Genomic DNA, 14381 nt, shown 5'->3' on the forward strand with positions numbered 1-14381 from the left:
CTATAGTGATTGAAACCCTGACTATTGACTGGATAAACGTCCTCCAAGCTAATGAACACATTCCCCAACTTCCCCTGCACTAAGTTCCAGCCAATGGGATGTGAGCAGAAGTGAAATGTATCATTTCAACTTCCAACTCTCAGATTGTTCCCTTAGTGGGAAAGAGAGTGCCCATCTATTCCTTCTTGCTGGATTGACTGGGGACATTTTGCCGGAGCTGGAATAGCCACCTGGAACCACAAGGTGGAAATTACACGTGGAGGATGACAGACTCTTAAGACCAAGCAGCCTGGGTTCCTGGACGACCTCCTTTGGCTCTTTCGCAAGAAAGAGGTAAGTGCCTACCTTGGTTAGGACCCTGGCATGTTGGGGTTCCCTGCGGTGACATCTGAGTATATACCCTAACCCAAGCCTCCTGTTCTGGGGTTCAGCTAGCAGGCCCCCTTGCATCTCACACTATGCTGCAGCCTCCAACTTCAATTCTACTAGAAATAAGTGCAGTGTTGGGCCTCTGCTGCTATTTCTTTGTTTTATTGCTAAAATTCTTCAGAACCCACGCCGGGTGGAAGAGTGTTATTAGATATAAGACACATGTGCCTGGGGTTGATTAAAAACTCCACATGAATTTTTAATGTCACACCTTAGGAATCGCTCTCCAGAGTAGAAACCCGCAGGCGGGGATCATGCTGTTGTTGATTTTTAATCTCTTTGGAGCCCGTGCGCAGCCCAGAGCCTGGCACTAAGCAAGCATTCAGGAAATGCTGGCTGACAAGGCTGAAGCCTGAGAGAATGAAGGTCCCGGGCAGGCCTCACAGGGCTGGGAGGAAATGGAAACCTCTGGATTTCTTTCTTTCTCTCAGAAACCAGAGCAGAAGTCTGTCTATTTCACCCTCACCCTCCTCGCTGGAGCCTGGTGCAGAGTGTCTGAGGGACAGTGGAGCACCCCATCTCCAGGCCAAGTCAAGCAGGAAGGGAGGCCCCGAGAACATTGGAGAGAGTGGCGAAGCTTCAAGATGAGAAACAAGACTGCCATTCTCAGGGGAGGCCCACTCCGCAGAGACTGGGCGCCCAGCTGCGTGCGGACACCGGAGCTGCTGGGAGATCCTTGACCTTGGGAGCAGGGCAGGTGATGGACTCAGGTTCTTGTGCTGGCTGTCCCCAGGGACATCCTGGAGGAGGGAAGCTGGGGCTGGAGCACCTCAAAATGCAAGAGGAGAAGAGGGACCCACTGGGGCAGCTGCTTGTCCATTGTTTGGCGAGGCAACGAGGTCTGAACTCCCATGGGCAGTGGACCCCAGGAAAGGTAAGTGGGCTCCAGCATCATGAAAGCACCAGGACTTCCAGTGCAGTGGGAGGTGATGGGTGAACCTCTGGGGGCCGACACTGAGGGGCATGTTGCCCGCATCAGGGAACATGTGGTGCAGAAAGCCTGCATTTACACGCCGGCCACACAGAGGGCATCGCTGGCCATGCTGCAAGAGCACCGGTGAAATAGGCCTCGGTCGTTTTTCTCCCAATTATCTCTCTCTCTGCTCTGACTCTGAAGGAGCAGGCGGCACATGGGAGGAGGGGAAGGAAGCGGAGGAAGGGGACAGAGCCTTCTGCAAGCCAGAGCCAGGCCCCAGCTGAGCAGAGGGCAGGAGCTTTGAGCTGGACATGAGGTTGGACTGGTCCCTTACATTCAGAAAGTGAGGTGTGATTGCCCAAATGGGATCCGTCAGCACAAGCAACAGGAAAGCTATGGGGTCTGCTTGGAGTTATTTCAAGGGGCAAAGACTGGGGAACCATCAGAGCGTGTGTGAAGGCAGGGAGTGTTCCACTGAGTTAGCCATGCTGAGGCCACCGGAAGTGACACATTCTCTCCTGGGGCTAGCGGAGGAGAGTGGCACCAGGAGGAAAGAGCCCACATGAGCCGCGAGGCCAGGCCACCACAGGACCTGCTCTGTTCCCGTGAAGACAGAAGTCTTTTCACTGTGACGCCTGTGAGGGCCCTGAGCTCTGGACGCCTGTGTGACTAGGAGCCCCTCCCAAGGCGGCCTAACCTAATGTGGACATCACATTAGAAAGTTTTCCTAGCCCTGACCGGTATGGCTCAGTGGATAGAGCGTTGGCCTGCGGACTGAAGGGTCCCAGGTTTGATTCTGATCAAGGGCATGTACTTTGGTTGCGGGCACATCCCCAGTAAGGGGGTGTGCAGGAGGCAGCTGATCGAGGTTTCTTTCTCATCGATGTTTCTAACTCTCTACCACTTTCCCTCTCTGTAAAAAAAAAAAAAAAAGAAAGAAAGAAAGAAAGTTTTCCTAAATTGACTTGAAACATCTCCCTAGTTTTGCATCTGGAACCACACAGAACAAGCCCACGCCCTCTGGGTGTTGGGACATGGAGAGCAAGTCTTCCCACGGCTATCTTTTCTCCGGAAGGACCCGGCCCCAGCCCCTCTCTCCTTCCCCACCACCTTAGGCGAAGCAGCAGTCTTATGGAGTCGGTGCAGTGCGATGGTGCTCTTTTTAACATTTATTTTGAGTATAAGGGTGTGAGTTGCCATGACAGATGGCTAACCCTCCCCTCCCCTCCACAGTGGCCTGAAGGAGGAGCAGGAATGTCCCAACTGCAGGCTAGGGATCAGCAAACAGTCCGGACCGTCTTGTTCCCTGTGTCCATCCAGAGAGCCGCTGGGTCAGGTGCCACTCCCCCTGCTGCACGGATGGGTGAGAGGGCTGAGCAGGACCATGGGGCTCACAGGCAGGCGGCCACAGGGAGAGCCAGGGGACGTGCAAAGTGGTCACGTCTCAGGCCGGGTGGAGCCAGCCCAGCCTGGGAGTCAGGGAGGGGGTGTGCTGAGGCTGGAGCTCCCCGTCCAGGCAGCCTTGGGGGACAGAGTGGGTTTCCCAGGCTGGACAGGCGAGCCCTGCCTGCTCCGTGGTACCCAAGTTTGTGTGGCGCCTCTTGGGCCCTTCACACTGCCACGTCGACAGACAGCATGGCCTTAATCGCAGGGAACTTGTTGCAGGAGAAGTCGGCGACCAGCTGCTTGGTGCCACTCCGGGTGGGCATGATCTCAAAACGTACCCGGGACTGCTCCTTGGGGCGCAGGTTCGGCACGCTGGGGGGGAAGGGCATGAATCAGTGTTGATGGTGACATTCACAGACTGCAGGCTGGACAGGCCTCTGTGGCCTCCAGTCCTGCTCTGGTGGGGGCTGGACAAGGTCACTGCTTCTTTAGCTCCTTCTAGCTGCTGCCTGGGTCCCGGGGCCCCTCCAGCCCTGGGACCCATCGGCAGGGGTGGTGAGGGTCCTCTGATCTCCCAAATATGCTAAGCCCTTGGGACCAGCTCCAAGCTCTGGTGACCTGGACTTCCCAGGAGTTTAGGTTTGGTGAACCCTAAACCAAATGCACATGTGTGTGCCTATGGGCAGATCTCCAGCTCTGAGACTAGAGAAGCTCTGTGTGCCCTGCCTGGGAGGCCCCCCTCTGGCCCCCTCCCGCCGTCCCACATGGGCCCCAGGCCTGAGACTCACTCGATCTTGAGGCTGCCCAGCAGCAGGCCGCTCCCCTCCACCATCAGCACGCAGTTCTTCACCGGCTCATCCAGCGGGTTGGAGAAGATCATCTGCACGTTCACGGGCTTCTGCATCCGCGCCTGGTCCATCAGCTGCAGGGAGAGAGGGTGGGAGTGAGTCAGCCGCCACTCGCTGAGAGCGGACGGGCTGGGCGGGCGACTTGGTGACGGGAAGATGTCACTGAGGACGAAGGCGGAGAGGACTGCCTGTTTAGTCCTCCTAAGTGCCAGCACCATCCATGCAGGGTTTTCTAGGAGACTGCTGGACCCCGCCCCCCCCCACCCCCCACCTCCCAATGCTACAGAAAGGACACCCAGGCTTAAGGGAGAAGCTGAGAGCGCTTTAACCTCCCTGCCGGGTGGGTGCACAGGCCCCCTTTCCAGTTCTTCCCAGGACGGCAGCCTGGCTCCACTGGGGGCCGCTCTGAGGGGTGGGAAAGGTTTCATTCGGAATAACAGTATTTTTGCTGAACCTCCGCTCACTGGTTCTCTTTCTTCCCTTCCAGCCTGGAGGACCGTCCCCCCCCCCTCCCCCAGGAGGCTGCAGCTTACTCCCCTCCCATGGAGGGGCCCTCACCACCTTTCAGGCCATTCTCCTCTGATGACACCCCATCTAGTGATGCCCTTCTAAACCTCTGGGGCCCGGATTCTCCCCAGATGTCATGTTGTGGTCTGGACAGGGCTCCACCATTGTGCCGTCTTTGGTCAGAAAAGCAACCTGGACGATCTGTTCGCTCCCAAAGCTGAAAGTTATGGTTCTGCCAAGGAGGGGACACACTGGGCCTCAGCTTCCGCAGCTGATGAAACTAGTCCTTCCTTCCTGCCCTCCTGCCCGGGCCTGGAGGGACCAGATGAGATCAGGGATGGGAAGAAAGCGTGTTGGAAATAGAAGCTAACTGCCAACCCGTACCAGACAAGATAAGGAGTTTTGCCCTAATTATTTTCTTTTCATACAGATCACCCCTCAAGAGTTTAAAAATCTGCGCCCTGCTCTCAGTGAGCTATGGCGTTGATTCATTCAACAGAGACAAGAATGTCTTGATTCTCTGGAGGCCGAAGTAGAGGAGAGAATGTGCTGAGAGGAAATTCAGACGAAGATGCCCCAAAGAAGAAAGAGCAGATGCCTTTTAACAAGATTCAATAAGAAAGTTCTCGATGGCACATTTCCGGCCTGAGTTCCTTTCTAAAGATTTTATGGGCTCTTTAAAGACTTGATATGGAAATCCCAAAGAAATAGCACAAAAGTGTTGAATAAAAGATAATGCTATAAGAAAGGAGGAGGATATTGAGTAAGGGAATATAATGGGGAAAACCTAACTTCATTTAAACACTGATCATTTTAACGCAGAAAGTTTTCATAACTGAACGGGCTGCTACCCAGCCTTGCCTCCCAGCCTCTGGAGCAGGAATCAGCAGTCAGCTGTCCATCATGTGTCTGGGGACCGTGCTCCCCTTAGAAGTGCCCTGGGAAGTAGGAGGGGCCTGAGCAAGCAGGGGACAGCAGGGACTGACAATAAGAACTCTGTGGGTGGCGAGAAGAATGCAAGCCAGGAGCCAAGCATCCCTGTGCCGTGGAGAGGGGTGTTTCTGTTTTACAGACACTGATTATCGGCTCAGAGCGTATGCTGGGGAGACAGCCAGGGGCCCGGAGCGGGGGGAGGGCCTCTTCTCATGGAGTTTATGTCTGGGAGGACACTCCCACCAAGCAATTCCACCAATAGAGGGGTAACGTCAACTCTGACCAATGCTGTGAAGCAAGAGGACATGGGCTCTGAGGGAGTTGAACTAGGGGCCAGGCCTAATCTGGGGAGGGGGTGGGATGCCAGGAAAGGATACCCTGCAAGGGAAGCATTTTCTTATCCCCATGACACAGTTGGAGCAACTGAGACGCAGGGATGAAGGGACTTCCTCAGGGTCGCTGCTGAGAAGCGGTGGGGCCTGGGTACAAGGTTATAGGCCCTGCTCGGCTCCCCCCTATTGGTATCGGGCCATCCAGCCACTGGCTCCTTGGTGCCGGAGGTGGGGGACCGCCCCGCTCATCCTGAAGCACCGATCAGACTAACCAGGACAGTGAAAGGGCCCCCTGACCTCTGTCTGAGGTCAGGAACCCCTTCAGCGAGGGTGCAGCTCAGGCAGGGCTGGGGCCAGGGCAGCCACAGTTACCCAGCTCTCAGAGATCTGTGGCTTGGGAGGCTGCTGGCAGTGTGATCGAACAGAAAAAGGCCTAACTGTCTAGACAGGTGCGGCGGATGGCAGGTACAGCAGGCGCCTGATCCATGCGGCTCTCTGGGGGACCTCACGGGAAGACCCCATCCCCTCTGTCTGTCCTTGCCTGCCAGCCCCCACCCCTCAGCTGTCTGGCTATGGTGGCCTCCAGCCTGGGTTGTGGGGTGGATAGGGGCCTGGGGCTGGGAGAGCAGGGAGAGGCTTGGAGTCAGCACAAGTATTTTAGGGTTTGGTTCTGAGGAAGAGACCGCGTGGTCCCATGCGCCTCCCGCAGACCTGCAAGCCCCACGGCCTGGGCTCCTAGGAGCCGGGCTTGTAACCACAAACAAAGACAGAGGCAGCCTCGTTCTCAACCACCGAGAAGATGCTGCTGTGGCTGCAGGCGAGCCGGGATGCTCTGCAAGTCCCGGGGCCTGAGGTCTAGCCCTGGGCTGGCAGTAACTGGCTCTTTCCTTCTCCTACCCGCTTGGTTTCCTCTGTAGGAAATGGCAGAGTCTGGGAGCACGAGAATTGGCTCCTAAGGGTCTACCAGTGGTGACTCTGGGGCCTGGAGAGTGAGTGGAGAGATGCACGTGAGTTGTGCCCATTTCCGATCTGCTTTACAAATGTGTCTGAGACCGGGCTGGGAGCCCCCCAGGCAGGACCTGCCCCTTGTGCCCTCTGGTCCTGGCATGGCCCAGGACCCAGCAGATGCTCAGGGCTGAGTGGGTGTGTGAGTGAACGGAAGAGTCCCTCCAGCCACTCCTCAGCTGGTACCCCCAGTGGGTCTAGAACAGGAACCAAGAAGCCATGGGGCCATGCGCCTGTTTATCTCACCCATCGGGGCAAGGACATTGGTCTGAGGGAGATCTCTTGGCTGTTCCATCTGGCAGAGGCTGGACCCCAGTCCTCTGCCCCTTCCCCAGGGAAGGGCCTTCCTTGTGGTCTGGGAGGGCTGTGGCTCATGGGGTGGCTGGCAGGGGAGGCACCCCTTCCCCACTCCTTACCTTCAGGGTCAGGGTGGGGTTGTCCAGGATGACGTCCCTCTCCACCACCACCTCGGCCTCATCGGAGGCCCGGCACACGGCTGTGGTCCGGATCATGTTGTCCGCCTTCAGGTACTTCTCATACTGAGCGTATGTGATCTTCACAGGATGCTGGACTTCTGGAAGGCGAAGTCAGGGGAGCAGAGTGAGAGGGAGCTGATGCCAGCCAAGTCCGTGCGAGCGGGCCAGGAATACCTGTAGCCCCGAGCTTGACCAAGCCCTCCCTGGGCCGGGCCTGGAGGACACTCCCCACCCTGCCCTGCGCAGGCTCCAGGCAGGGCCCAGGGCTCGGGCTGGCGGGGCAGATTCCCAGGAGGATGGGCTCACAGGGACTGAGCTGCCTCCACACCCAGAAAATGTCGTGGGGGCAAGTTTCCTCCCGAGGGGCAGGGGGCGAATAGGAATGTTAACTCACTGTCTAGTGATGATGACACAACAACTAGGAAGGGAAGCCAGGGACTGACCAACTGAGTGCTTACAGCCTCCCAGCTCCTCTAATAGCCTGGGACTCTATGGCCACAGCACCCGAACCACCTCTCCAGCCCCCCACCTCCCACCCCCACCCCCCATCTCCCCACCCCCCCACCTCCCGTCTCTCCTGCTTCCGAGTCATCCACACACACACATCAGTCAGACAGGCTTTAAAAGAAGCCCCCACCCCCTCTTCCAGGCCACCTCTAAAAGCTTCCGCGGCTCTTCGCTGGATACAGTTCAGACCCCTCAGTCTGGCCCTGCGTCGCTGAGCCCTTCGCCTCTGCAAAGAACCTCTGTGCGCTCATGTTCCTTCGACAGAACTGGCGCAGAGCCACCTCCCTGCTTAGATTCACAGGTTCCCTCGGAGGGAAATGCCTTTCTCAGCTTTTCTCCACTTATCTGGCTACTCCCCAAACGTCAAGGCCATGTCTCCCTCCTCTGTGGTCCAGGGCACCCCACTCTCCTTCACAGAGTCACGCTGGGTGGCCTGTCCCCCCCCCCCGCCCCCCCAGTGTCCTATACCCTCTGAGGTAAGACTGAGGAGGAAGCAGCCTCTGCTTTGGCGGTGGGGGGGGGGGGGTGGGGAGGGGGGGGGGCGGGATGCCCAGTCTGCCCCCAGTGGGGAGACAACAGGCCCTTGCACCACTGGTCCTACCCTCTCAGACAATGAACCCTGGGGCTCCCTTCTGAAAAGAGAGGGGCTAACAGAGTCACCCAGAAAGTGGTGAAGCATCAGGCCTCCGAGAGCGAGCGCTTCCCCTGCCTCCTCCCCTTTCCCATTTCACGGCTGCCTCCTGCAAAAACGATGCGTGTATTTTTTGGAACCATTTTCCTCCTGTGAATGATTTTCGGCCGTCAAAACCAGCTCTCCCCCTGAGCCTGAAAGTAAGCAGCGGCCAGCCGGCTGCCGCGGGTGCGGGAGGGTTTCTGCTAGAATTCCGCGAGAAGTCAGCCTGCCTGCCTGCCAGGGAATGGGGAATGCTGCCCTCAGACAGGTGTGGCTCGTCTGGGGTTCTCTGCAGACAGAATTCTTTCAGGATGGGCTGTGTAGTTAATCAGCCTTTATTAGTTCCTGCTGTGAAGCAAATAGCCACCCCACCCTTGTTAATCTGCTTTGTAAGTCCCAACTTTTCATAACAGCTTGGGAGATTTTGCCAATGTGGGCACACCTGCTTTCTGAGGGTTCCCCGGCACCAGGCTTTCTCCACCTACTCCCTTTTTGTCTGTGCCACCCAGGGGGCAAGGACTCACTGTTCCTCCCAAATCCTCGGGCCTCCCAGAAAACCCATCACTCACCAGGCAACTCCACTCACCCCCTGGCAGCTCAAGACCACGTGGCATATTGCCACCTTTCTAGGGCCAAACCTGAAAAGGGGCTCATTGTGGGGTAGGGGGGTGGCATGAGGGTGTGTGTGGCAGCTATCTATATACATCCTTGATCCGTGGTGGGCAAACCGCGGCTCGTGAGCCACATGCGGCTCTTTGGCCCCTTGAGTGTGGCTCTTCCACAAAATACCATGTGCGGGCGCGCACGTACAGTGCGATTGAAACTTCGTGGCCCATGCGCTGAAGTCGGTATTTTGTGGAAGAGCCGGTATTTTGTGGAAGAGCCACACTCAAGGGGCCAAAGAGCCACATGTGGCTCGCGAGCCGCGGTTTGCCAAACCGCAGTTTGCTGACCACTGTCCTAGATGATGAGGGTAGCACTGGACTTTAGCATCAGGAAACCGAGGACCCAGGCCCTGGAATTGCCACTTACCAGCTATGACACTCAATTTCTTAAGCAAGTCACAATCTCTCTAAGCATCAGTTTTGGCCTCTGTAAAATGGGGGCATTGGAATCTATTATTTTTTAGAAGATCAAGTGAGGCAGTGTATAAGGAAGTGCTCTGCACACTGTGGGAAGTGGCAGAGACCTAAAGGCAGCAATTTTCAACTTTTTTCATCTCTGGGCACACATAAATTTTCCTAACTAGGAAAATTCTGCAGCACACACACACACAAAATAGATATTTTTTGCTAATATGATCCCCAGAAAAGGTATAATTTTGATTCATCCACACCAGATGGCTAATGCGTGTCGGCTGCTGTCATTTTTTTTTTTTTTTTGACAGTCTAAGGGAAAAGAGGTCAGTGCCCCTGACTACATAGTCAGGGGTTGCATGTTTCAGACATTCCTGCGGCATACAGTGTGCTGCGGCACACCGGTTGAAAATCGCTGCTGTAAGGGATACTGCGGTATGTCTATGATTTCCCAAGCCTCCTTCCTTCCTCTCCCAGGGCACCAAAGAATTTGGGTTGGCACCACCCTGACTTGCACTGCTTGCCATGATAGCAATTTCCCAAACCTCAAGACCCAAGGCTTATTAACCAGCGAGGCCGTGTCCTGCTCCTTCCTTAAACAACTGAGTCAGTTCCAATGCGAACTCTCCAACCCCAACGGAATGTCAGCGGCCTTGGACACACGGTGCCTCACAGCCTGCAGGATGAGTTACCTTCTTCAGGGTCCAGGGAGATGGTGACCGAGTCCTTCCACACCTCGTGGACAAGCGTGCCGTTGTAGACGATGGTCCAGGCCGTCATGTTCACCGTGACCGTCTTCATGTCTCTTGTCAGGTTCTTGAGCGTCAGGGCCAGGTTGACTTCCTTGCCCACTGCCAGGATGCCATTGACCTTGAACACCCCAGAGATGCTGGGCTCCCGTTCATCTCTTTCGACCTCTGTTGACGACGTTGGGCCAAATGTTCTGTTGGGCTTCAGTTTCCCCACTGCCTTGTCAAACACTTGCCTTTCCTGGCTTGAACCTGTGTCGGGGGAAAGAGAGAAGCATCTCAGGGATACGGTGGCAACCCGGACAGAGGATAGCGCCCTGCCTGGAAAGGTGGCCTGGGACGGACACTGGTTCTGCTGCCGCACAAGGATTCTGATCCAAGCAAGTGGCTGGCCTCTCCAGGTCTCCATTCGTCCTCCTTAACGTGAGGCTCACAGACCAGATGGTCTATGGGGCTTTTCCTATCAGCTCTAAGTTTCCGGGGAACTGTAGGGGAAGCTCTACCAGCAACTGTGTAAGATTACTATATGATTTGATATTTGGTGTAGGTCAATTGAGTTAGATTTATTTATTCATATTTTGGATAGAAAGTCCCTTGTAAGACTTAAAAAAACAAACAGATAATTTGAAAATAAATAAAAACTGAGCTGAGACCTGGCCAGTGTGGCTCAGTGGTAGCACATCAATCTATGAGTCAGGAGGTCACGGTTCCATTCCTGGTCTGGGCACATACCCAGGTTGCGGGCTTGATCCCCAGGGCAGGGTATGCAGGAGGCTGCCGATCAATGGATTCTCACCACTGATGTTTCTTTCTCTCTCTCCCTCTCCCTTTCTCTCTGAAGTCAATAAAAAGATATATGTTTTTAAAAAACTGAGCTGAAAAGGTTAGAATGAAGCAGAAAAAAAGGTTATGATTTAGAATTGACTTCCAACCACTAAGCCGTGTTGTTCTGCTTTGTTCCTAAGGGTGCTTTAAGAGTGAAGAGTGGTACTTTTTTGTCCATGTCAGTTGGCAAGAACTTCCCATGGTTGGTATGGTTCCAAGTTATGACTAGTTGTCTAGAGACTTCAAGTTTCAAAAACACAAAGGACAGGTTTTCTGACTCTACGTCCCATTGTGGGTCCTGCTGAATGTGATGGCACAGGTGGCCCCAGGAGAATGGCCATGACGGGCAAGAGCTGAGTAACTGGCTCCACGCATCTGAGCCAGTCGGTCACTCAGCTCACAGTAGGCTCCCTGCCTTCACCTGAAGACAGACACACTATCAATGAGAAGGTGTTGACCTTCCAGGAACACGAAACACGGATCGAGGTCCACAAGGAATTACCATGTCTCTATCTGCAGACCATACTTCTAGTCCCACCTTGCCCCACCAACCTGAGAAATGTTTAAGACACCAAACGACTTACTGTAAGCACTTTACAACTTAGCAAGGCCTTTCCCATAAGTTACAGGTAACTGGCTGGGACCTCAGAGGTCCACTCATTTTAACCCATCACATTAGAATAAAGGCTCTAAGCGGGGAAGCAAATGGCCCAAGAGATAGTCTAATCTGGGGATTGGAGGCAGAGAGAGAGAGCCAGTCCTCAGGACCCATAGTCCTAGGTTCCTCCCATACACCTACTGAAAAGGAGGCAGGTAGCCAGATTACCCAAGCTGACAGCTCCTGGTGGGCTGGGTTCCTTTTGGAGCTTTGCCATCCTCTAGCCGAGCTGGACAGCCACATCCAGGGCTGATGTCTATGCAGGGAGCTGAGCCTTCTGTGCCCAGGACCGCGAAGCAGGCATGTTTGTACAATGAGGCTCAGAGCCTAGATACCTATATAGGTCACCTGCTGGGCTTACTCAAGACTCAGCTTCCTGCTACTGTTTTTGCCCTTGTGTTGCTATTGCGCAAATGCTTAGCAACCCATTTTATGAGCTTTTCTCCCCCGGGGCCCTCAGAGACAAACTGGCATCATTAAGTAAGGAGACCCGGGCAACCACAGGCAGGTGATGAGCCCTGTTGTCACGAAGGGGCCAGGGCCTTGCCAGGAGTCCTGCAGGGATTCCCCAACCCAGCTACAACCTGGTCCCATTGCTTACGTTTGACTGGGACAGCCATAGTCCCCAAGATGTGACAGTAAGATAAGGCACCCCACAGAATCATATATCTGAGTGCAGTGCACTTCAAAAGACCCCTCGGGCGGTCCTTATTCCAGCGAGGCTGCAGACATTCACGTTGGTAAAAATCACCATTTATTAAGTCCTCACTCTGTGGCCGCACTGCACTTGGCACTTTAGGGCACAAGCTCATCTGTACTGATGACAGGCATTCCTACTCATTTCGCAAGTGAGGGAGGGACCAGGGCTCCTAAGAACCCTGCACAGTTCTAAGTGGTAGGGCTGGGGTTCAATTCCTGACCCGGGTGATTTGCTCCCTCATCTCTTACACTGGTTTCGACACCATGACATTGCTGAAAACGCTCGCCCTCCGCCCGCCTTCTCCTGCCTGCGAAGCTCAGCAAGGGCAGGGGCCCTGTCTGAGTGATCTTTGTTGCCTCCCTAGAGCTGAGCACAGGGCAGACACTTGAGGAGGTGTCAGTCCATGTTCATTGACTGAGAGAAGGGCCATCTGACCCCAGCGGTGGGAATGGCCAGCAGAGACAGATGGGGCCAAATTGAGGCCACTAATCTCATTGCCCTGGAGTTGTGCCTCAAAATGTCCACAAATACCACTGCTCAGAAGGGTCATCTACTTGACCTTGGAGTCAGACCCCGTCTCCTGTGCTCGGCTTTCCTCCTCTGTGAACTGCAGCCATCACCAACAGTCAGCAGCTGCACAGAGTTTTAAGGTTTACTTCGGGATGTATTGTGGGCACCTTTACGACATCACCTTTCTTGACCCTGAGAACCACCTGTGAGGATCCACTGAAGCAACTATTTCATAGCATTTGCTGGCCCCATTGAGGAGGGGCTGTGGCTGCTAGGGAAGCATTGATTTCCTTGAGGCTATTTCTGAAAAAGAATATCACCTTCAAATGTAGAACTTTTGTCACTATTGAGACTCCTCAAAGAGACAGGCTGTTGACTCTGATAGCAATTTCCAAAATAGAGCAACAATGTCATTTGAGTTAAGGGTGGCCTCACAACAACTAGTCTTCCTGGCGACTTTGTGTGTGTGTGTGTGTGTGTGTGTGTGTGTGTGTATATGGGGGCGGGGGGAGGGCAGCAAGCATGTAAATGCTGAGGCACATGCCTCACTTCCTCTAGCTTCTTGGGGGTTAGAAGTGTATATAGCACAGCCGTGTCTTCGGGGTCAGGTCTTTGTCCATTTCTTTGTTCAGATCATGCTTCCTGCCTGTGTTACTTGGAGGCCAGGGAAGTGGGAGGACTGACCAATGTCTCCTAAAGCACTTGGGGGTCTCCCGTGGGGCCAGGTTTCCCCTGTGTGTTCAGTCACAGTGCTGTCACCCCATTAGTGTCATGGACAATAGGACACAGCTGGAGATGAGCTGGAGCGGGAGCTGCCTGTGCCCCATGGCAAACGTCTGCTGGCGCCAGTCTGTCCTCATTGGAAGCAGTTTGGGGAACTGGGTGTTAGGTGCCAGGGAGCAGTCCTACCATTCAGGCAGAACTGGCTGAGAATGAGGGAGGAGCATGTGGATTTTACCGTCCCCACCCTAAAGCCGTCTTCCCACCCTCAGGCCCCGCATGGCACAGCCCCACCAGTGCCCCTCCTACCTTCTGGGTACTTGTACTTTTCGGTGACATCCATGCGAGAGTAGCTGCCCACCGCCTTCGTGCTGATGTATCTGCCAATGGTATTTGTGTCTGAGGAATTCTGCTTCTGGGTGTTGCGGCGGGCATCGTAGATCCAGGTGATGCGGTCGGCATTAACCTCCGCAAAGATGAAGGGCATGTCGAAGTCCAGGTTCACATCGCCCTCTCGGACAGCTGTCACTGAAGCGGGGCCGCACTGGAACACCCCTAGTGGCCAAGATGCAGAGGTTGGGTGCATGCCAAAGCCAGGCCCATCTGCAACAGCCCACCCAGGACCTGTGCTGCCTGAGACCATCCATAACCACCCAAGTCTCCTGCCTCTGCCCTGCCAAACTCCTGCAGCCCCAACAGTCTGCCCCCTCTCATTTGGCACTCAACGCAGACCATCATTATCTTCTGCAATGGCAGCCTGGGCAGACGCCACCGCTTTAGGAGACTAGCCCAATCCGGAATTCTGTGGGTGCAGAGTTCATGCTGACACACTGCCCTCAGCCTTACTGTCTTGCGCTCAGGGTGGCCTCTTTTCTTCATCTGCAAATTGTTCTTCCCAAATCATCACACCTCTATTCCTGGAAGACTTACCTGAACACCCAGCCCACAGGAGTGTCTTGTTCCTCTGAGCTCCCAAGCCCTGACTGTCACCTCCCTTCTCTAGCACCCTTGGTAGGTAGTGCTGATAGATAGATAGATAGATAGATAGATAGAGACAGAGAGATAGATGGATAAGTAGGTAGATAGATAATAGATAGATGAATGGATGGATGAATATAAATTAGATCTAGA

At 54.7% G+C, this 14381-nt stretch overlaps 1 protein-coding gene across 1 annotated transcript in view; it reads right to left on the reverse strand.

Annotated features, from left to right (window-relative positions):
* Nucleotides 1-2488: 2488 nt before the first annotated feature.
* The window catches only part of TGM3 (transglutaminase 3), a 28656-nt gene continuing 16763 nt past the window's right edge, over nucleotides 2489-14381 (reverse strand). The window contains exons 8-12 of the mRNA XM_081096746.1: nucleotides 13560-13805; nucleotides 9781-10089; nucleotides 6773-6930; nucleotides 3520-3653; nucleotides 2489-3103 (exon numbers count right to left, since the gene is read on the reverse strand). Of these exons, the coding sequence (XP_080952872.1) occupies nucleotides 2956-3103; nucleotides 3520-3653; nucleotides 6773-6930; nucleotides 9781-10089; nucleotides 13560-13805 (995 nt within the window). The 3' untranslated portion in view covers nucleotides 2489-2955. The remainder of the gene's footprint in view (nucleotides 3104-3519; nucleotides 3654-6772; nucleotides 6931-9780; nucleotides 10090-13559; nucleotides 13806-14381) is intronic.

This window comes from Myotis nattereri, assembly GCF_964212035.1.
Source record: "Myotis nattereri genome assembly, chromosome: 8".
In the NCBI taxonomy this organism is placed as follows: domain Eukaryota; kingdom Metazoa; phylum Chordata; class Mammalia; order Chiroptera; family Vespertilionidae; genus Myotis; species Myotis nattereri.